This window comes from Pagrus pagrus (assembly GCF_965226575.1).
Source record: "Pagrus pagrus genome assembly, chromosome: 1".
In the NCBI taxonomy this organism is placed as follows: Eukaryota; Metazoa; Chordata; class Actinopteri; order Spariformes; family Sparidae; genus Pagrus; species Pagrus pagrus.
In genome coordinates, this window is record NC_140185.1 from 16,548,517 (window position 1) to 16,572,981 (window position 24,465).

At 41.3% G+C, this 24,465-nt stretch overlaps 1 protein-coding gene across 7 annotated transcripts in view; it reads right to left on the reverse strand.

Moving 5' to 3' along the window:
* The window catches only part of cdkl5 (cyclin dependent kinase like 5), a 47,985-nt gene that overhangs the window by 8,881 nt on the left and 14,639 nt on the right, over positions 1-24,465 (reverse strand). For 6 of the 7 annotated variants that reach the window (XM_084353213.1, XM_084353217.1, XM_084353215.1 and 3 more), the window contains exons 4-18: positions 18,526-18,571; positions 18,303-18,439; positions 17,769-17,889; positions 15,908-15,967; positions 14,879-14,969; positions 11,805-11,907; positions 9,638-9,724; positions 8,998-9,078; positions 8,692-8,867; positions 5,815-6,644; positions 5,212-5,552; positions 3,225-3,326; positions 2,805-2,910; positions 1,245-1,380; positions 529-634 (exon numbers count right to left, since the gene is read on the reverse strand). In XM_084353213.1, coding sequence (XP_084209339.1) covers positions 529-634; positions 1,245-1,380; positions 2,805-2,910; positions 3,225-3,326; positions 5,212-5,552; positions 5,815-6,644; positions 8,692-8,867; positions 8,998-9,078; positions 9,638-9,724; positions 11,805-11,907; positions 14,879-14,969; positions 15,908-15,967; positions 17,769-17,889; positions 18,303-18,439; positions 18,526-18,571 — 2,523 coding nt within the window. The remainder of the gene's footprint in view (positions 1-528; positions 635-1,244; positions 1,381-2,804; positions 2,911-3,224; positions 3,327-5,211; positions 5,553-5,814; positions 6,645-8,691; positions 8,868-8,997; positions 9,079-9,637; positions 9,725-11,804; positions 11,908-14,878; positions 14,970-15,907; positions 15,968-17,768; positions 17,890-18,302; positions 18,440-18,525; positions 18,572-24,465) is intronic. The other variant, XM_084353216.1, reaches the window with a different exon arrangement.

Below are 24,465 nucleotides of genomic sequence, written 5' to 3' on the forward strand. Positions count from 1 at the left end.
CCTCCGCCCTGATGGAAGCATCCGGAACTCAACGTATAAAAAATGCAGAGGGTTTCACAACAATAGTCACTGCCTTCGAGAAAGCCTTTATGTTTGAGTAAACAGGGCCTTTTTCTTTTTTACAATCTGTCGGATCGTCTCACTGGTCGTGCTTCTTGGCCCGTCGTTCCTCATTGTCTTGATGTTTCCCTGATTTTAGGAGTTAGCTTGGTGAGTCCAATGTTACTAATATCAATATGAAAGATGGCGGAAATTATGAAAATAAGACCCACATTGCAATAAACCTGTATTCCCCTGTACTATTAACACTCTCGGTTGTCATCAGTGTTCATCCACACAGTGCGTTTATGTCATTTTGATGCTGTTTAGAACATTTTAAACATTGATGACAAAAGATATTGATTCTACAGAAAATCATTTTCAAATGCACCTACAAACTAAAATAGACAAGGGAAACATCACGTTACCAAAGGGAATGTTTGCAGGTGTGCTGGATGAAATAACAAGTGACAGCTTAAATGATCTTACTATTTGTGTCTTCTTCTTTTTCTTCTTCATGGCTCTGAAGAAGCCTTGTTTTTCCTTCTCTTTGGTCGGCTCTGGAGGATTCATGACCATTGCTTCTGCGGTGGTCCTACGAGGCACATTTGGGTAATTGTTCATATGACTCATGGTTGTAACTACAAGCTCAAGATTGTGTGTCTCAAATGCAACCGCAGTAGATTAAGTGATGACTACAACAAATTTACAGTATGAAGAGATGGCTTAAGCAAAATAAGAAGTTTTAAAGCAAATAACTTAGTATACATTAATCACAGTACATAAATGTAAATACATGCATATTACTCTTACTTATAATTTTTAGATACTCAAGTACATTTAATATCAGATACTTTAGGACTTTTACTCAAGTACTATTTTATCTGGGTGACTTTCATGTTTACCAAAGTGACATTTTGATATGATATCTTTACTTTTACTCAGGTATGACTTTTGAGCACTTTTAACAACACTGTCTATTAGTTTGTACGTTCATTAAGAAAAACACAAAACAGCTAAACTCCTCATATCTTTTTACATGCTTGGCAAAAATGGTGATTCTGATAGAACATGAAAAAACTACGAATTGTATAAACAAGGATGCGTCACACAACAACCCAGCAGCAAGGAAGATCTCTCCAGTCACCACAGTTTCAAGGTGGGCACCCACAGTTCAAAAAATTTCATGATGAATAAATTCTCACCAGTCAAAAGCCGTCTGGCGTTTGGAGTGGTTGGCCATGGCGACAGGATCTACGGGTACAACAGGGACGACTGGCCCTCGACCCTGCCCGACACCGTCATGGAAAGAGGAGGAGTTGTCTGGTCTAGGAGAGGGGACTGGAGACAAACAAAGAGAAGAGAAATTGTATATCAGTAGATTTTACTGAGCAGCATTTGTTGGTAAATTTTAACAGGGCAATCTGCCTTGGATATTATTAATCTGTGACGTTTAATATATTCTGGGAGTTATTTTATTATTTCATGTTGCACTCACATTCCCCAAAATCCACCATGTCTGCCTTGTCTATTTAAGCCCACTTTGCCTTTTTCATTATGGATTTCTCCCTGTATAATTGCTGAACACAATACAAAATGACAAATGTAGAAAGAAACCTTTGTTCCTTGATTCTAAGACCTGACATTTACTATTAATCTGTCAGAAACCCCCAGGTTTTTTGTGTCAAACTAATTCATCCAGAGAAGCTCTCTGGTAATATCTTCACATACTGTATGTTAAAGCGGGGGTTTCTTTTAAATCTCTCCTTCAGGTCCTTTATGGGTTGTATTTCTTTTTTTTTTGTCTTAATGATCCTTTACCTTCATTTTACCACTTGCCCCATCAAGTCAAAATGTAAGCTGATCAATACCTTGTTTAATGACCAAAGAGCTGCAAAACTAATGACATTCCCATCAACCTCAGCAGACTTTGTGTACGGTACACACGGTAATCACTATATCTGCTAAACATCAACATGCTGTCTCACAGCACCACAAAGCTGCTAGCAGGCTTTGGAGTTTTATTGATTCATTGTTTTATTTATCTCTTTATTACATTTCTTTTTTTGACCCGTGATTTTTGCCTGTTTTATCACTTGTATTCCTTTTTACTCATAATTACTCAGGTTGACTTTTTTTTTTTTTTTACATTTTCTGCTCTCGCCTTCTTGTTGTAACTCACCTTAGACGGGGCTTCCTTGTGTTTGGCTTGACTGTTGCGTATTTATTCTGTAATATTTCCGTTCTGAGCTTCCTGCTTTTGCTTGTTTGTCACTTTGTAAACTCTGTTTTCAAAGGTACTATGTAAAGTATTGTATTATTTATTATAATAATGATCTCCTATTTATTTTATTCTCATTGTGTCCTTTTATGTTGCCTTGTATTTCTTTTATATCTTGTCTAGTTGGCCTATTCTACATTGTGTCAAGCATTTTGATTTGCCTTGTTGTTGAAAGGTGCTACATAAATAAACTTGCTTAAAGGATAAGTTCACCCAAAAATTAAATTCAGTCATTATCACCTCCATACCCTCAAAGACTGGGGACTTCTTTTTCGCTAAAACAGGTCCCCATCAACATCAGTTGTTTAGAAGAATGCTGTAACACTGTTTTACTGTGAAGCTCCAGAAATGTTTTGTGGGCTACGAAAATCTTTCCATCAGCATGAGGGCGAGTAGATACTGACAAAATGTTCAATTTTGGGTGAACTTAAACTTTAAATCGTTAACCATCCTGACGCAACACACACTCTGTCCTGTTCTTTACCTCGGTAGAAGCTGCCTACTCTCCGAGGCATGGACTCAGTGAAGATCATCCGGTTCTCCTTGGAGGAACCTCCATCCTCGCCATGAGGGTCGTGATACATGCCCACCTTAAAGACACACACATCATGCAGACAAACAGGTACACACATGGACACAGGACCACACAGAGTTCTCAGTATCTTCAGCTTTGTCATAGACCATCTCCATTTAATCACTTCATTGCTTATCATTAGCTAAGACTGCTGGCTCACATCACATGACATTCGGGACAATCTTAAAGCATTTCAGTGAAGCTACATTTATACCAGCGACAACGTGCAGTGAAGCTGTTGACCTGAGTAGAAACAGAAAAAGCTATGGAAACCAGCGGTCAGAAGAGCTACTGGCTGTGTTGAGGTAGGGAGGAGTCAAGGGGTCGGACCTCGTTTTTAGAGCGCTGTGTATGAAAAGCAGCTGTGTTGTCCCTCGTAGAGTCTTTGATGGGGGCACAAGGGTGGCTCATGTCTTTAGGGGAAGGCTCACTCTGTTGAGAAGACGGACAGGCGCAGGTCAAAGCAGACTGCAGAAGCAGCATGAAGCAGAGGCAATGATAATGTGAGACAGTGACAGTCCCGGCACACACGCGTCAAGCATGTATTGAAAATATATTTTCAATACATGTTTCAAAGAAAAGTTTCACCCATAGACATGCAGTGTAATATCGGTAATGTGTGTGTGGGCTTGAATGCAAGTCAAGATCTTTTGTTAACTAATTAGTTGTATCAAAGGAGACCTATTGTGCTTTTTCCATTTTTTTTCCATGACTTTGTGACATCACACTATGCCATCATGTCACACATTTGTATAATTAATGCTGAGCGCCTAGTTTGGCACATAAGTATTAATTTAACACGGCTGCTCTGTTGGCGTTAGCGGTGCTGACTCAGGCATGAGTTGACCAATCAGAGCAGACTGGGTATTCAGGAGGGGGAGGGCCTTAAAGAGACAGGAGCTTAAGATACAGACAGGGGGAATACAGAGCTGCAGCACTGGACAATATGAGAAAATGATGTGTTTTTGGAGCGTTAAAGCATGTAAACCTGTTCTAATAGAAACCCAAAACAAAATTATGAACCAGAAAATGAGCATTATATGTCTCCTTTAATACTGTCTCACTTTTTATTGTTGTTGCTCTGCTGGCTCCTGGAATATATATGGTGGATTATGTGTTTGTGTTAATATTGTAGTTTTTGTTTCATATGTTATCTGTTGTGTATATATGTTAACGTTTGTTTCTGTTTTCTTTTTTATGTGTATAGGCAACTATTATCAAATTCCCCTCTTGAGATTATCTATTATTGAAAAATAATAGTTACTCTTAAGTGTTTTGAAAGTAAGAAACTTAGTAATAACTTGAAAAACACTACTTAGGTAAACTTAGCATTAGCTACAAGATTGAAAAGCAGCTACGAGTGCTTTAAAGACAGTCTGTTAAAACCAGATTCTCTGTAAAGCTACAGACAGAGATACTGAAAATTCAACCTACGACAGATGTTGCTGTTGCCATGGGGACGGTAACAACTCCTACGAGGGCAGCTTCCAGAAAAGAAAGCACTAACATGGTATTCGTCGACTAGCAGTCTGCTCCATCATCATTTCTTTGTCATATCAGGGCCGTAGCCACGATTTAAGAAATACTGAGGCCCTGAGTCCAAAGTCCCACCACCAAAAGAAGTGTTGGACTAACAGCTGCTTTTGTTTACATCAGAATCATTTGGAGAGACATTTTTATTATTTATTACCACCATTTCTTTACTTAAATTCAATTGATTAATAATATTTTATTTGTTAATTTAACTGTCCATTCAACCTTTTTCTGTACATCTTATCTCCTATATTTAGGTCTTTATGTTGTTTAAAACTCTCTCGACAGTGACAGATACAGTATGTTGTCCTGGTGGAGAAATACACATCCATATCATTTTATTTCAATGTGTTTTTATTCTGCTTGAGACGGTTATTTTTTTTTTAAAGCTATTTAGTCTCAAATATACCATCATTCTAAAAAAAGAAACACTTGCTGTCATGAAATTACTGAAGACTTGACCTCAGAGTTTTCAGTGTCAAATCTTGTGTGCTTCAAAGGATGAGCTGCTTTGCATTTTAGTCAACGATCTAACTCATTTAATACTCACAAAACAAAGAGGAAAAGGATCCTCCACGCGTGTGTGCATGTAGTTATTTTAAGAACAACAATGTTCTGGCCCAATATTTAAGCCATGGTAGAACATACAGTATATCCTCTACATTTCACGCCTGGGAATAGTAATAATGTTTGGTTAATGGACCCTTTATCAGCACAAGTGTCAGTATTTTAGGGTGAATCTTTCCTTTAACTCCCCACACTCACAGGACTGTCCGCCACTAACCCTCGTCATGTCATCAGTGCAGTCCTCTCTCGAGGAGCTCACTGAGTGTCCAGTGAGGGTGGTCCGGTGCTGCAGCTGGGGGGAGAGGAGCTGCAGGCTGCTGGCACGTGTCGGTATGGCCTGCCCCGGCGCAGGCAAGCCCGCCATCCCACCCTCGACCCCGTGTGGTCGATGGCGCTCCCTCCTCACGTACATGGAGTGGCGTTGAGGCCGTTGCTGAGAGGAGAAGGGGGAGGTGTAGCCCAGGCCGTAGTGATAAGACTCATGTGGAGAAGGCAGAGTGTGAGTGGAGGGCATCCCTGTTCCTCCTGGGTCTAAGAGCTCCGGAGCACCGGCCTCCTCTGGAGAAAAGAAAATAACTTCATGTCAAGATTATTTTTATTATTGATTTTTCTACTATTGACGTGTTAATAATTTGACGGCTGTCTGAATTTCTGTTTGTTTTGGTGGAGGAGGGAGGTTGCAGAGATCCAGTGTTTGATGCACTGGATATAAATACTTAAAAAAATCTGGCTGACGCCTGAAGCCAAGTTCAATTCTCCATTCTTAATTCAGTGGACAATGAAGTGGACTACTGAATACAAATCCGACTCTTCAACCTACCTGGTGCCATAGATTTATGTCTGGATTTGTGTCTGGATGATGAGTCCAGAGTGCTGCTCTCCATGCGGACGTTGCCGCTGCTACGAGAGGCGGGGCTGTGCCCGGATCGATCGCTGTGTCGAGTAGAAGGGCTGCCAGGCGGCCCCGGAGGACCTGAAGGGGCATTGAGGTCTAAACAGCTGGCGGGGAAGAAGCGGGCACTGGGTCCCACCCCTGCTGTCGTGTTGGAGTTTGGGTCGTCTGGGTGGAGTCGACCGTCGCTGAGGTTCCCTACAGATTTGGCATCACTCAGCGCACTGTGGCTCTTGGACAGGCTGAGATAAGAGGCTGAACTCTTAGAAGAGGATGACATGGATCCATGGGCAGAGTCGGCCATACTGTGGGCATGTCGGCCGTGTTGTTTCTCTCCTCCAGACTGCAGTGTGTTGGTCTTGCCTTCCAGGAAGGTGTGGCGGCCAGGCTGCTGTTGCTGCTGCTGAGAGCGGGAGGAGCTGGGTTTGCTGTGGCCGTACTTCGCCCCGTGTCCCGGGTCTGACAGCTTTGGGGAGGGGCCCAAGCTGAAATCAAACTCTGTCTTGCCTTTAACTTCTTTGGGACTGAGGAGGTGTGGCAGGTTGTTGTTAGCCAGGTCTTTGCTGGATGAGGCAGAACGATTAAGGGTCTGGGACATGTACTGGCCCTTGGGGTGGAGCGTAGGACTCAAGCTGGATGGGGGCGGTTTGTTTCCATTGAGGAAACTCTTGTTGCTAAGGTGATGGAGGTCGCCATGTCGAGGGAGGCTGGAACATTCTTTGCTGTTGGAGCGACGGCTCGTGCTCTTAGTGTGACTCCTGGAGGGGCAGACAGATAGACCGAGAGGGGACTGTTTATATTAAGCTTCAAGTCCAAATCTTTTTTAATGGAAACTCTCTCTACGTTTTAATCTAAGAACTGTTTAAAGAGTCTCTCAAAAACATTCAACTCTCTTATGGAAGACAAAAAAAAACCCCAAACATAAAAATCAAGATAATATCGAAATCCAAAATCAAATCAACAAAATCTGAGCATGTCAACAAATCCGGTCAAGCAAAATGCTCAACTCCTCAAGTGGTGTATGAAGTCGTGCGAAGGACGGAAAATAACCACATTGCAGCCTGAATGCGATTCAGCCGCGCCGGGTCGAATTGAAAAGTTAAACCGAGATAAATCTTTTCTTGGATCGGATATCTCAGGAAACAATACTTACAAAAAGAAGCAATGATTGCTTCAATTTATTCATAAAAAAACAAAAAACAAAACAGATTTACGTCATAAAGGAAAAAAATGGGAACTGCTTTATTTAATACAGTACAGATCACGATGCAAAATACGTACACTTCTTCCACGTCCAAAAAAATGTTCTGTTTCACAAGACACAGAGGCATTAAGTGATAATGGCCGCGTTTCCCAGATTCGTTAAGAAGCTCTTAAGTGCTAAGATCTTCTTAGGAGCGCTCTTAAGAACGCTGTGAAAGAAGGATGCGTTTCCCAGAGTCGCTCTTAGCTTAAGAAGATCTTTCACTAAGAAGGAAATGTAAGATCGAGCTGACCCACTCTTAACAGCCTTCTTAGCGACCAAATGCTCAGTGATCAAGCGCGTCAGGGAACTTTATATCCTCCACTTTGCGAAATAATAAAACAATGCTCAGTGTTGAAATGCGCTCATAGCTGCGGACCACTGGCGCAAGAAAAAAAAAATAAGAAAATGGTAGATGAAAAAAAACCTTTTTATTGAATTACACGTTTAACTTTTCCGCAACATCTGCATATATGAGTTTATAGTACTACACATAAAAAAACAACAACCCTGTGGCATTTCACAGATATCAAGGGAACGGGTGTATTAAACTCAGCTGAACCTCATCCAGAGAGGCTTCCCCTGCTACTCTGCGTTGCCAAAGTCCGCGCGTGTGAGAAACCATGGCTGCAATACAGCACATTCCCCCTGCGAACCAACAGCGTCGCCGTGCGCGAAGCCAGACGGTTTACATAAATGCATACGTGCGTCAGCACTTCTCCCCTCTGGACGTGCTGTCAGACCGGGCTGTCCAGGCAAAGTACCGGCTGCCCCGTGCGGAGATCCAACGGCCGTTGGATCTCTTTGCCTGGACAGCCCGGTCTGACAGCGCGCGCACACACACACGCACTTATGCGCTGATAAAGAGGTTGGTGATCGATCTGCCTGGCATCGATTGATTCAGCACAGCAGCAGCGCGGTGGACAGCTCCCACTAAGAGCTTCTTCAGAAGCTTCTTTGGCTTGATCTTAAGGTTCTCCTAAGAAGGCAGTTAAGAACGCATCTGGGAAACACCCGTATCTTAGCGCTCCTTCTTAGCCGAACCCTTCTTAAGAGCCTTCTTAAGTCCTTAAGAACGATCGAATCTGGGAAACGCGGCCAATGATAGTGACGCCTCTCTACCTGATGAAGGGCCAATTTAACCTTGAAATATTATTTGTCTCAATCTCATAAAGATAAATGTTTTTTAAAAGGGGGCATTGTACAGTGCGGGAAAGAAAAGATGTTCCCTGCACACACGGATGGTATACACCATATAATCATTTTATGCAAAGTCTGTTTTCAACAAGCTCTGGAGGACGCGTTTTTTTCACTCACTTCAACTCCTTTCCTTCAAGAGCTACAGCATTAGCATTCGCTCTCTGGCTGCCATGTTCGAATTAGGATGAATGATAAAGATTTGGCCGGCAGTAAAGATATTCCTGTACTGTGACTGAGGTTGTTATCCAGGTGAGGCAAAAACCAATATCAGTCCCAGTGTTTACTAAGTGGGATTCATAGTAAGCTGACTGCAGGTAGAAGCTGCAGCGATAGGAAGTAAAAATAAAGAAGTGTAGCTTCACCTTGTGGGAACCGTGTTCTCTCCATGATGGTGTGTTTTCCTCTTGGAGGAGCGTGGCGGGTTGGGAGACGCAGGAGGAGGACGCTCCCTCTCTGCCTGCCTCAGAGGCTGGAAGGCTGGATGGTTCAAACTCTGCTCTGTCAGGTAACGCTCGGTGGGGTTCAGCAGCAACAGGTTCTACAGGAAGAAGGAGTCACATGGAGGGAAGATATTTTAGTGGCTTGCATGTAAAATTTTACAGATACTACTTATTGATAGATAACACATCGTGTTTATGGCAGTGTTTGAGTATTTCTTGACATTTTACCTTCATCAGATCCAACATCAAACCAGTCAAGATGCCTTGGTACCTTCTCTCCAAAGTCTGAGGATGAGTAACAGAGGGAAACTGGCGCACACACACACACACACACACACACACACACACACACACACACACACACACACATACACACAATGGATCAAATTTGTGTCCAAACGGATTTTTTTTTTGCTGGCAATAATTACTATTGCTGTTTCCAAGATACAGTAGACAGTAAAAAAAAAAAATTAAAGAAGAAGAAGAAGAAGAAGATGCTGTCCGTTCAAGTCATACAGAAATCAATCACTGGATCACACAAAACAAACTACCAAACACACACACACATGGACACACACTTGCACACAAACACACAAAGTCTTGTTCGGCCTTCTGGGACATTTTCTCTTGTTGCTAAACTGAACACCAACCACCTATCTCATGAGTCATAGCAATCCACTCAGTCATGGTGCTGGGAACGCTGCCACGAGAGAGAGAGAGAGAGAGAGAGAGAGAGAGAGAGAGAGAGATACAGAGAGAGAGGGAGACAGAGCTGGAGACAGAAGGAAAGGAGGGAAAAGTGGAGGAGGAGGAGAAAGAAGAAGAACATTGGATACTGTGTAGAGGATAAAAGGTGAGCGTTTCCTACCCTGATTCCATGAAAGCGAGGGTTGTTGTAGAAGAGTTTCATCTGTTCTGCAGGAAGCGGCCCCAAAACCTTCTGAATGGTGAAGAGCTGAAAATGAAGCAGCATCATAGTTAATAGTGGACTTACTGTACATGCATTCGCTCACCAGCAAGACATTTGCAGAATGAACACATGCAGGATGAGCATTTTTAAAAAAGGGTTATAAATATTGATGTTGTTTTGTCAGCTGCTGTTTGCGAGGTCAAGAATTCATTTTCAGTCGCAACTTTTAAGCCAGCGCAGACAGGAAGTCCTTAAAGTGCTCAACGGAGGGCCCTACATTCCCATGACAACAGGGCAAACTCTTCTACTGAGATCCTGTGACACAATCAAAGAGTCACCGAAGAGACCTTGAGGTTGAGGTCGACACATTCATGAGGGGACATTCTTTGAACCTGCATTGATTGATTTTATTATGTCCACTAGAGGGCAGCACAACAGGCTGTCAATAACACACTGAAACATCCAACAGTTAATGAACTATATTAGCATGTTTTTGGAGTTTTTTTGTGTTTCCACTGAATGAGACAGTGGATGAGCGAGTCGGGCATCAGCAGCAGGTGAAAACAGCGTTTTATTTTGCTATATCTTGCTCAGTGAATTGTGGATTTATTTCGGCTGACCCAGAGGTGATTGAGGAGAGACAAACCAAGACAGTTTTATGTGAGTCTTATTTTTTTCATGGAATGTGTTTAAGGACAAGTTAAAGAGGCAATTAAGCGTGAATTCAGAAGGTGCAAGGTTGTAATTTTCTGTTTGGTGAGGAGTAAGAGTATTCCCTTTGTTGACATTCTGTGAGTTTATTTTGCTCATTTATTGCACCAAAATCTAAGAGAGCTTGCACGTAGTGAACTCACATACATCCTCTAGCTGAAACTATGGGGGCTATCATTTTGTTATGCAACAAAGTGGACAGCACAGGCCGGGTTAGCTGGTTAGCATGCTAACTACTGGAAATGTTAGGTCATTTCTTTTAAAGATTTAAACTAAAATTTTGACCATTCAAAAAGTGCTCTGTTTTCCTCTCCACCAACTCCTGAAAGAAATGTAACTGTCCCTTTAATTACTAAATTCTCCACTACGTTCATGAGCTAGTCCCTAACGTTCCCAGTCTGTCCTGGTGGCGTACTCTCACTTTAAGAGTTTTTTGCTTAAAACAGCTGAGGGTGAAAGTGAGAGTAAACAGTAAAGTTAAATAAACAATCAATGGCTGAAAGATGCTAAAACACTCAGGAGAGCTTAGGGGAAGCTGAATGTCATCACTATGAGCATGAATATAAAAATATTGTTGAGAATATCTAAAGAATTGTATGCATTTCTTATTGACCCTGTCATTGGTATGTTTGTTGTATGTCTTCTTTGTTGCTTTAATGGATGACGTCAACATGCCAGATGAAAATGAAAAACCTTTTGGCATCGTCTGACATCACATCAGAGTGATATTGATAAATGTGCGCTGTCCCGTCTACTCCGGCTATTTATTTGCATCATTGTTGAGATATATTATATTGTTTATGAGGCAATGCGGCGATGATGACCGCAACCAGAAGAGCAAATGTCCCAATGCATTGACCTACTCTGTTAATTTTACATTTCACAGTTCTTGGGATGAAAGATGGGACACAACAAATCCACAAAGCCTCTCTCATGGTGGCTCGGGGCTAGGGCTGACATGATTTGTGTTTTGGGCGATATATAAAAACATTTGACTGGATTTGATTAGTGAAAATGTCAATCGCCAAAAGCCCACTGTGTTGTCTTGCAATTGCTTATTTTTTTCTGACCCAAACAAAAGACAAGCACATCTGTCCTGTCCAGGTGTTGAATCCAGAAGAACTGTAACTGTGATTTTCGTCTCACACCGACACACAAAACTGTTAAAATGTCTATTTTTCTCAGGCTCTTCATCAGGTACAGAGGAACCTTTTATTTTCACGTTTTAAAGACGAGATAAAGAAAAGCTTCAAATCCTCACAACTACAGTCTTCAAATACCATTTTTATTTGACAAATTACTGACTCAACTACTGTACTATTACAACAAATTACGTACCAATTATCATTTATTAAAATTGTTATTTTTATAATTTTGTGTCAAACATATTTCATCATACTTGGGGCTCACCAACCTGATCTATCTCACTTTCCCCCGGAAACAAGGGCTGTCCGTCACTCAGCTCCCCGAGGATACACCCCACCGACCACATGTCCACTGCCTTTCCATAGGGAGCCCTGAGAAAGAGACAAAATATAATTTATGTGGAGAATAGCCTGTGATGACCTGATGGCAAAAATGGGATTGAGGATGGAGGGTTGAAAATGAAGGGGAGATGATTGTGAGGATGACGTCGCTGGGGGGGGGGGGGGGGCGATGTTAATAGAAGTAGTGGTGGAGCAAAGGAAAGCAATGGATGCTTTGTTTCTGATGGAGGTGCTCATAAAGAAGATGGTCATTTCTGAAGACACGGCGCTGAGGAGTCTGGTGAGAAATGGCGAGAGATCTGGCAGCAGAGATGCAGAGGAGCGGTGGTGTTGGAGGGAGAGAGTATTTGAGTGGGCGGCATTCAAACACTGTCTCAATAAATGTTCCAGGGCATTTACTAAATCAGGCTACAGCAGTGAGGCTAGATGACGTTCAGCTGTCTCCGAGCTAGAATGGACATTCAATGCAGCGGAGGCATCAAAAACAACCTTAGCGAGAAAAACTACTGCGAAACAGAGATTTGATCTGAGCGTACGGTGTGCACATGACGGTTCATGTCATCGTGCGGCAGCAGGTGAATCATCGGCTCTTTTAGGGGAAAATACGATGAGCTGAATTAAAACAATGAGGATGGAGACGTGGAAATTACACAAAATGGTTTGAAGCAAATATAATTAAACTCTTATTAAATAAATTAAAATAATAATAAATTCAACATCATTGCAACCTCAAATGATTTGGTTTGAATTGAACTGAACATTGTTTGGTGCCCCGCAGACTGTTTAAGCCATTCCCTACTTCTTAGACTAAATGAACAGTCACAAGAATCCACTGGGATTATCTCAAAAATGCAGTGACAATGACAATATGTTGGATGAGTGGACATACTGTACAACTGTAGAGCTGTGCTGAAAGTAATGCGATGTATTAGGAATGACAACCAGGAGCAGAGTAGTCATTTTCTTGTTGGAGGAACCACTGCTGCTCATTTCTCTGGGGACTTCCTGTAATTCCCTCATGGACCTGGAAACCACCAGATATCTGTGGCCTATTTCAGTGTGTCAAACAACTTTCAGGATCTCATACTATTGAGGCGCTAATCCGCTGTGCTGGATCAGTATTAGCACCAGTAATGAAACGGATCAGGTATCGGCCAGGACTCCGTGTCTTTTCCATTTGGCCAGTCGATCACAAGGCTCACTTTCACTCATGGCTATGGACCAGACTAATCCTACTCTGCCTGTGATTGGCTCGTACTCTTTGGCTCAATTCTATTTCCAATTTTTACTCCTACCTCTTGTTTCCAACAATATATATTAACGCCACTCTCACACCTAAAAAGTAATTAACCTAAGCAATTATTCACAGGGAGGTACCTAGAGGAAAAACTCTCCTAGTCTTCAGATTTGAACCCACCGCTGTTCAATAAGATAGAAATGTTCTACCTGTGTGCTGCATCAGTTTAGACACATTTTGGATCCATGAACACTTTGGTGTTAGTTTGTGATGACTGGTATATGGATCATTATTCACAGATCATTAGAAATCTCTCATTTTCATTAAGTCATGGCAGACTCAAAGTTATTAGTGCAAAAGCACTCCCTGGCTGCATGTTACCTGACATGCAAATAAGTGCAGTGAGTTTGACTGATTTTGAATTTAACAATAACAAGAGAACTGGCGTTAGAAAAAATACAACCGATGTGGTGCTCTGATCGGTGACCACCAAATTATTGATACGCTCCCGGACAAACTGAGCCACCGACTGTTTTTATCTGATGTAAATTCATTCTGAAATACTGTAGCTGGCATTTTAAAATTCATAACTGCCCCCAAATGACAATCAAACTGCTTTAAAAGCCACTAAATGCAAAATGTAAAATGGAAGTTGTGTTTAAAGGAGGTAACACAAGTACAGAACTCAATAAATCTGAAGAAGTACAGTGTTTTTGACTGCAGCTGCTGCAGCTAAAGTCAGTGCAGCCTCCCAGCTCAGATGCTGATGGGCCACAACAAGGAACCTAAAAGAGAAGGAAGGGTCATTACGTCCCGGAATCTCGACTGTGGTGGCAGCTGTATTGAAGTCTATGAGAGAAACTAAACCATGACTGAGCTAAAACCCAACACATCTACGTTGTATGACTTCTGATGATGAAACGCCTTCAGAAAATGAAAGAACACACTTCAGAGAGTAGGTTAACTGCTGATTTCTTAATGACACATTGTTTTCCCCTCAATTTCAGTAGATGACCGTCAGCTCTCCCCCTGTGTGGAGAAGCAGCACGTAGCGCTGGCAAGAAGCAGAGCATTGTACCGCTGTGAACTGAACCAGCAGCAAGGTGTATTTCAGCCACCTAAAATCAATCTCACCTAAAACATATATATGTGTTTAAGTGAACGCTATGTTTTGAACATTTTTGGTGCTTTATGTTGCCGTCAAACAGCCTTTTCCTTTTGGCACTACATTCCCTAAACCGTACAACCTCCGTATTCCCTTCGCACAAGTGCAGCTGTGTGGCGTAATAAGGTGCATGGTAGGTACAGCTGACGGTCATCTACTGAACGTAATACACTGACTAGGGATAAGCACCTCATATAACCCCACATCAAAAGACCTGAACTATCCCTTTAAGTGTGCTTTCTCCATGTGTTCAATACAAGCTGGCACCACAGACTGGCACCAAGATTCAGTGACGTCATGACTCCTCCTTCTTTTTTAGGTTCCTTGATTCAAACTAAAAATGCTTCTGTCTCAACCTCATCAGTCAAAGTAACACTAATCGTTAAAAAACAGTCTTTGGTTATTAACTCAGGACAAATAAACAGTAAGAATTATTTGCAGCAGCAAACAGAATGAAGTCCCTCTCTCTCTCTCTCTCTCTCCTTGTTTCTCACAGTCAGCTCCACACACACACTCTCACACTCTCTCTCACACACACATGCACACACACACACACACACACACACACACACACACACAGCACATACAGACAGACTCACCCCAGCAGCAGCTCAGGCGAGCGGTACCACCTTGTAGCCACGTACTCGGTGTAGTTGGCATCTGTTCCTTCAGACAGGTTACGAGCAAAACCTGAGCGAGAGTGACGTGCAGATGAGTAAATCACACAGGCCTGATGCTGTATTTCAGGCATGATGATATACAGATGATTAACAGTACTTCACATGAAGCTATGAATAGATCGCTAGTAAGACTAAATTACATCCAACACTCAAATCATTTTGGACAGCTACAGTGGCAACATGGTCATCATCTCATGTCACCAGACTCTAATTAGTTATGTCACTGCAGGCGGGCTGAGACCATGCTTCAGATAACTGGTGTACAGAGAGACAATTTTAAGCATGAAAAATCACAATAAACAGCATGCCAGCTCCAACAGTGAATAACAAACAAATCTCACCCCAGCTGACTCAGTAGGGTTGCATTAGCCAATTATGCAAAGCTAATTGACCGTGTGATTTTTGCAAAGACTCATCCAAATGTAAAACACACACCTGGGAAACTGTAAAGTAACCAAACTGTGCCGTGTCATTACCATTTATAAGTATTTAAAGGTGCCTAACATTAACCTGACCTTGAAATATGCCTTTGGCAGATTCGTTGTGATAAAAACCACCAGAGGACATTTTATAGTGCTGGTTGGCTGCTTCCCAGTGGCAGAATTGATCCATCTGATGCACGATTTACAAGGTGACAAATTAATGGTGGGATTTTTCACAGTGAGCCGAGTCCAACAAACCAAACTTCCCAAAATGGAATCACAGATATAACTGCAAAAATCTCAGATAATGTGACAGAATTACAGCAAGTCTACATCCACAGCAGAACGTCTGAGAAATCACCAGTAAAGCTGATTCAGTCTGTTGAACAAATACCTTGCTTCTCCAAGCTGTTGCCTTTATTTGACAAGTGAAATGTGCAGAGACTGTGTGGTTTTACTGCTCCGCACATGTAAATCTCTCGTGACAATATGGCTGCTGTAAAGAACAGAAGGGGAAGAGACTCACCAAAGTCACAGAGTTTGAGAACGTCCTCAGAGCTGATGAGGAGGTTCTCCGGCTTGATATCTGGAAGAGAGACGAAGACAAAAGCCTGTTGACAACATGCTTCAATCGCATCGTTGTTGCTTAAAATCCCTTAACTCTTCTCTGAAAAACAAAACGACATTGTGATGCTGGAGTAGATCAGTGGTACAGGTTGTTGTATGGGTGCACGAAGAGAAACAATTAAATACATCAATAACAAAATAATTCTTTATTAAAAGTCTTTCAAATGTTTTTGCATGTTATTATTCATTCTCTTGATTATTATTTTCCTACATGAAAATAAATGCTGTTTCAAAGCCAAACTGTCAAGAAAATAATGTTGTTGGGGGAAAATACAATATACTTTACATGTGTTGTCCTACAGGTAGCAAAATTTAAATCTATTTTAAGTCTACAAATATTGTGATCAACATCTAAATGATCCCAATGATCAGATTGACCAACCTCACTGTTGTTGGCTGAATTTTTTGGGCGGTCCAGAATGGTATATCCTTCCTGCCACCTTCATTTTTAGTTTAATCTTTATTTTACCTGGGATATATGTTCAGAAACACACCATGTGCATTCAGTGCTAAAATAGTTCCTAGTATAGTATAATAGTATCCTAATTTTATAATCTTCCATCTTTATTGCATAATCAAGTATCAGGTATCTCTGCAGAAAGATGAGGCTGCAAAAACTTCAAAAGCACGTACATAATTTGTCCACATGACCGAAGGTTGTAGCTGCTGATAATTTTAGAAATGAGTAGAGAACGCAAATACTGAGGCAACATAAAAACTGTGGCGCTGGTTGCTTGTAGCTGTTAACATTCTGATCAAAGGAATATTTGAGTGTCAGCAGCTGTAACAGCTCCTAGCTGTCAAGGACGATGACATCATGATAGCTAACCCTGCCCGCTAGGCTCTGATTGGTCGCTTTTTTATTTAAAGGAAGAGTCTACCCAAAAATTTAAAATTTTGTCATTATCTACTCACCCCCATGCCAGTGGTAAGTCAGGTGAAGTTTTGTAGTTCACAAAACTTTTCTAGAGCTTCACATCAAAAGATCATTCTGAATGCAGCATTCTGAACAACTGAAGTAGATGGGGACTTGATTTAAAACGTAAAAAAAACAACGATAAAACCCTTTATACAGCAATCCAAGTCTCCGTAAGCCCTGAGATCCAACATTAATGTGAAAATCTTTAATTACACCCTCGACCCATGGTCTAGCTTTTGCACCTCCTTCAAAGGGGGGTGCATGCTAATGCACATGCTTAAGAGTGTAAATAACGTCTTCTTAAATCAATTTGGGATCTCATTTCGCCAGACCAGCTGTATAAAGCCATTTTATGTTTTAGTAGTTGTCCCCGTCTACTTCAGTTGTTTAGGAGAATGCTGCAACACTGTTTTGCTGTGAAGCTCCCGAAATGTTTTGTGGACTACAAAAATTCACCTGGATTTCCATCGGCATGGAAGAAGGACAAAGACTGAATTTCATTTTTGGATGAACTATTCCTTTAAACAGGTTAGCTGGAAATAACACCAGCCTAAGTGATCTGGAACCAGCCTACTTTTAAATATTGAGTTTTAAATGTAACTCCTTGCACGTCACTAAAAACAAATGGCAGAGACCTGACGGCTGTGTGGGTCAGATACCTGCATTTACATTACATTCAACTTCAAGTAGCAACATCTGACATAAGGAAGATCACTTTAGGCATCAAAAGTGTCGTTTTTGTTTCCCTTGTTTTACTGTACGTGACAAATGATTTTGAGATTCAACACAACAAGGCGTGATGGATATTCTTACAGCAGAGTGATCAACATAGACTCCTCACCTCTGTGTACTATCTCATTCTTGTGACACCAGTTGATGGCCTTGATGAGCTGGTAGATGTAGCTGCGGACTTTATCAGGCGGCGCACCGTTGGGCAGTTCCTCCAGGAGCTCCAGCATGTTCTGCAAAACACAACGCGTTTGTCTTTAGACAGAGCTCAGTGTGTAGCTGTATGTTCAAATGTAAAGTAAAAACATTTTTTGAAAGTGTTTCAAAGATAATTCTTACAGTGGGGTCTTGCTTAATTAATTTTAGACCCTGACTGGGGAGCGAGAGGGGACGCCGTGCTCAGATGACGAGAATACAGTATGAAAATAAAACCTATCATGAAATAAACACTTGGCTGGATACCCTGGCAACACAGTGGGGAATACCATTATTCACCAACAGCATAGTTCATATGTTGCCATGGTGATGCTTTTTTATGCTTGACTGAGCAGTCTCAACATGCTGAAACTGAGTCTAGATAGAGCAGAAGAGAGATATGTAATGTAAGAATTCAGTGAAATAATAATAACGTTGTGTTCAAGCTGACCCTCTCCACATATTCAAAGACAAGGTAGAGTTTCCCCCTCCTGCGAAAAGCCTCCTTCAGCTCCACGATGTTGTCCTGCTTCAGCGTCCGAAGCATCTTCAGCTCCCGAAGAGTCGTCTCCTTGACCTCCTCATTTTCTGCAAGGAAATTAATAAGGGCAGAAATGTTACAGCTGTCCGGCTCTTCCTCCTCCTTCTTCTCCTCTGCTCTCTTCTTCACTCACCTTCGCTGTCTTTGAACTTCTTAATGGCCACCAGCTCATTGGTGTCCTGTGAAGAAATGAGAGCGCGCATTGTGTTGAGACCAAAGAAAACAACTGAACATTCAGATCAGAAGTATTTGCAGAACGAAAGGTGAAGAGGAGAAATCATGAAAATGGTTTCTAAATTCATTTCCTGCCCACTCTTAACTTGAAAAAAAGTGTACCCATGTTGCTGCCAGTGCCAACAAAAGAGCCATGCTGGTGCTCTCATTTCAATTATTTCACCACAGGGCAAACGCACACACACACACACATACAAAAAACAAGTCCTCGGTGTAATTTATATGCATATTAGCTCTCCTTCGGCTCCTTTCCGGTTGTTTCATTGACAGTGCTGAATTTAACATACTGGTTCGGTTGCAGATGGAGCGCTACAGGTTAGACTTCAAATATATATTGCACAGTTTTACTAGAATAAGATAAAACTGAAGACTTCCTTGTTTTTGATCATACGCTGAAGTCATGAGAAACTTGTGCCTTCGACACTGGTCGATATGACACGATGAATAGGACAATCATGTCCTGATAATTACAAATGTCTTCATATACTCTTAATTAGGTTTTGCTGGATTTATCTCTCCGGGAATCAGGAAATTGGGCAAAATAGAGTGATTACAATCAGATAATGAGAATGGCACAAGGCCAAGGCCCAGCAGTCCCCTTTAATTCAATCAAGCCAAATCCAATATCAAACTCGGTAGCCCTGTATCACTCTAGATTTTAAACCTCTCATAACTTCTTCACAATAATGTAAGCTCACCAGATCGGTAAAAGCCAACCACGAGGACAACAAAACAACGCAGATGGAAACATAATCTCATCGCGTAGAGGAAGAATAATAGGTTGATAAAAAGAGAAACAACGATAAAGTCGAGCTGAGATGAAAATTCCTTGTTGACCATTTTAGATGACACCCATGGTCACATTGTGCACCCAGTTAACAATATATTGCAGAAAAAAGACAACAAATCAGTTGTTGTGTTTCTATATCAAATTCCTGTCATGTTTTTCTCCTGTAAAACAAAATGTCACGTGTGCTTACATAAGCTTGCACCAATCAATTTCAACTAATAATATCACGGCGTCCAACCATCAATGAATCTTCTACTTTTAATCTACAATATGCAACATCTGCAGCTTGGGGGCGCTCTACCAAAACAAAACAACCTATCCTAAGTGTCCGCTGGCTAAACTGTCCGTAAAAAGTAATAGATAATTCAAGAAAAGGTGTTGTTTGATTTTAAAAAGGCTGCAGCTGGTTTTTCGACCGTACACAATGTTATTTACTTTGAATCTTGCTAGCATAACGTTAGCTTTCTGGCTAATAGCTGAACCGAAGGATTCAATAAGCTGAGTTGCTAAGTTGCTAATTCGTGGGCCTATTTTAGGTCCGTCCTATTAGGTGGAGCAGTGAACAACGGATCACGATCATACCTTTGGGCCTCCATGGATCATTGCCCTCTTCTGTTTTACTATCACCTTATATCTGTACTTCTGTAAAGTTTAAACCTTTTACATTCTGATGAGTTTTCATCTTATGTGGCCTGTCCTCCTCCAGGTCACCAAGGTGGAGTGGAGCTGTGTGACACGGGCACCACTTGGTGATGCTTTGGCCTGCTGAGTCGTCCTCCTGGATCCACACTTATATATTTTATTAATTTACTTGTATCAGACATTCTATCAAGAAAAAGTGTAAAATTGTGTTGTTCTGTTCTGTATCTGCGACATCTACAGTATTGCATGTCCGTCTTGCGAGAGGGATCCTTCCTCTGTGGCTATTCCTGAGGTTTCTTCCATCTTTTTTTCCCGTTAAAAGGGTTTTTTTTTTCAATATGGCAAGTTTTTCCTCAGTCGAATTGAGGGTCTAAGGACAGAGGATGTCATTCACTGTCCAGATTGTAAAGCCCACTGAGGCAATGTGGTTGTGATTTTGGGCTGTATAAATAAAACTGATCTGATTTGATTATCCCTTACTTAATGGCCGTTTAAAATAAACAGTGCATGTGGCAGGAGACTGAGGGCTCTGGATGGAAAAGGCATAATATTATTATGATTTTTAAGAGAAAAATAAAGTCACATACTGTACAGATTATTTCATGAAGGTTTGCAGGCGTGTCACATCGTGAGCTTTTTCACAATACGCCGAGTGTTTGGCATATTTTGCTACATTCGTGCTTCTAATACTGACTGGAGCCTCTGTGCTTTTAATAACTGCTTTAATAACTTGTTGTGTCATCCCACCCTGCTCCCTAGGTTGTATTTTTCACTCTTTCATTTATTAATTAAATCATTCATTCATCATTTCCTGTTTTACTTTGACATACTCTCCTCTCTTCTCATTTTCAGATACCTCACTTTCTGTCCATGTGCAATTACGTAATTTGCAAATATACTTCGAAAAGACAAAGTTTGATTTTCCATCAAGCTTCTCTCATGACATCGTGTGCCCTGATTAAATGGGAAACCCTTTTATTCAATCTTAATGTTGGACCCTGAGACTGTACTGGTTAAAGGGAGTGGTCCAGAGGGAATGACAACCTCCTCTATACTCTCATGTTCCTCTATTGTCCTTTTGTGTAGGGAGGGTCAGACAACAGAGTCAACCTCAGTGTGGAGAAGGGAGTGAGGAGCTGCACATCACGTCAGTGCTTTTGCTCACACAAGCCAATTGTTTGACTGAACATGCTTTTCAAGTACAGAGCTGTCTGGTTGGAGATTTTCACTTGAGTGACAAATGGAATTAAACATCATGGATCTTCAGCTCTAACAACACTTAATCCTGAGAGTAAAGCCACAGTTTCCACAGTCACAAACTGCCAGATTTAGTGTTTGCGAGGCTAAATAAAACACACATACGGCACATGCGACATTTCAAGCTCTGTGGCAGTACCTCCCAATGTGCTGATGATGCTTCTGCTCATGTGTGGTGTCTCTGACCTCCACTCATTTACCTTTGGAGCCACTGTTAAGTCAGCACACCTAAAAATAGACACAGGCTTGCTAATTTTCTGCTGATGACCCAAGAAGCTCCTGATTGTCACATCAATTGTCACACAAGCTGAAGCGTTTCATTGTTTTTATCACAGGAACATCAGCCATGAATATTTTAGCATAGCATGGCATAATAAATGTACTGTGACATAGTGATGTTGCCGCATTTGTTTAGTCATCAACTTATCTTTTAATATCAAAACAGGTCTGTTAAACAGAGGACATCATTACCATGCTAGATGGGAAAAGTGAGAATAATTCATTAATGGATCCCATTAAATGGAGCCGATAGGACCGACTCCTTTTTCTCCATTTTTCTTCCACACAATGTCTTTATGTGAGACTGTATGTAGTATTCCTGCTTTCTTTACCCATGGTTCCTCTTACACAACAAGGACTCAACTTACAGTACAAACATGAAACATTTTGCACTTTCTGTTGCAGACAGTGCAGTGCATGAGGTTTCACTTGAACAGCCTACCCAGTACAAACCTTGGCAGCTATCAAGTCAGGAGCCCAACCTACACAAAGTCATTTTTGATAAAGGAAAAGGCAAGAAAACACAAGGAAATCACAACATTGGCATCACTAACTGTATGTACTAACTGGATTTAACGATGATATTGCATCCATGCGATGAAGTATCTTGATTTGTCTGATATCTAATTCACTGGATTAGACAAACATACATTTCCACCTGGCTATTTTATCCATCAACAGTTTCCAATTTGGCAAAACAATTGAAACTCCAGGTCCTCTTCTCTACAAAATGTACAATATTCATTAAAATAATGTGATGGTGGTGCTCAGAGTCAAATCAGTCTTGCTCGGACCTCCACTTTTCCTTCGCCATCGTCCAACTCACATTTAATTCCCGTCCAATCTCCTCCCCAGCTGTTCTGTAGTAACTGTTTGTCTCTAACATCCCACAGACGCTTAAAACCTCTCACCAACTTGAGACATATATTGTGGTTGTGTCCGCTTGAACTTTTGGCTACACTGGCCCCGACAGCTGAGGTACTGATTCGTTAGTCTGTATTCGTAATCTCTGAGAAAACATGCAGAAATGCAGATGTAATGAATGCAGAGTACAGACAGAAGGCACCGTCCGTATGCGTATCTAATGTTGGGCATAAATGAGCCTTTTTTAATACCCCTTCTTATTAACACAAGCACAGCTGGAAATTGTCCCAAGTGCTCCGGTGGTTTTAGACTTAAAACACAGTCTGGGACTGTGGTCGGTGGCTTGACAGCCTTCTCGCCTGTAACTCCAGCACCATCCTCGTCACCTCCTGATATGAAAATCAGGTCATCCACTGATGTGAACATAATATGACATGTTTGTCATATGTTGTAGAACTCTCTATATGGTGATATGATAAGTAAGAATTTGAACATATCTGTGGTTTGCAGAAACACTACCTGCCACATTTTATCCTGGTGACCGGTTCGAACAAAACTTCATTTAAGATAAAAGTAACTAATAACTATGACTGAACTAAGAACCAATTTTCACAATCATCCACTACATAATTTACAAATAAAATAAATTAAGCAGCCTAAGCTTATGCCTCATCAAGTATTCCACTTACGTAGACGTAAAACACAGAAAATCAAGCAAAGCCACATGTGAGACTCTGTAACCAGCAGATATTTAGGGTTTTTAACTTGATAAATTGTTTGGACAATTAATCAATTAATAGATCATCGAGTCACCGATACATTTCCTGTTGATCAACTACTAATTATTAACATATCCCTTCGTCACTACAGCATAGAGACACTGTATAGGCACCAGGAAACACTGGCTAGTGTGTAGGTTGAGCCATTGTCACAAATTCAAGATAACACATAAGCCTCCATGCACACACCCACATACGCTAATACAACACTTCCATAAAGTGGCAGAACATTGCACAAACAGAAGCACACATTCGCTCGGCTAATTAAATGTTCCATCGAACACATACTGTACTGTAAAGTATACATAATTCATACAGGAGCACACATTTAAAATGCATTTCTTGTCTCCGTAGTGCAATTAGAGTCTCTTCTGAGTCACCTGGTTGGGTTTTAGCCCCGGTGCTCACAGTGTCTGTAATTCTTTCAACCAGGTCTGCTGTAGACTCCTAACAGGGTGACCCATTTACCATCGGCACAGTCTCCATATTCAATACCTCCCTCTGCAAGCCCTCCTCTCCATCACACACACACACACTCACACGTTGCTTCTCGCTCTCGCTCTCCCTCTGCCACCCTTTTCTCTTTTGACCCGCTTCCAGCTGAGAAAAGTAAAAATAACTGCTCTCTTGCAGGAAAGCTTTTTATTGTCATGGTCTGAGTCTCTGGCTCTACATGTGAACATGAATCCCCTACATATACAGTATAGAGGTTAGAAACATGACTTAGTTGGATACTTGGACTAACATGCGAGACAATTTCATTTCTGGTATCTGAATTTGTAGGAGGGTTCATTGAAATTCATGGTCCAATTAAACCAAAAGGAGATTAAGACAAAACCCTGAATTTAAAGAAAATGTCCTGATTTAATGACTTGCTGCTTCAGCCACAGTATATTTAAAGAGAAGTTTGTCGTGTTTTAAAAGTGACAAACTTCTTTAAATTTCTTTGCTTTCATTTTTCACAAGATGACACATCTCATGCTGCTTTCAGTTCAGAGAAACAAAGTCATAATCAGCAACTTCAGGCTTCGGTCTCTTTGGCCTAGTTGCTCTCTCTCTCTGTTGGCTGATGCATACAAACAACTAGTGACGGTACAGAAGCATTTCTGCCAAGTGCAGCATTTAACTTTAACTGACAAAGTCCCTATTCAGAGCACAAACAAATGTTATATTTGATCAAAAAAGGGCCCAAACTCAAGACACTGTTGCAGGCAGGTTAAAAAACGAA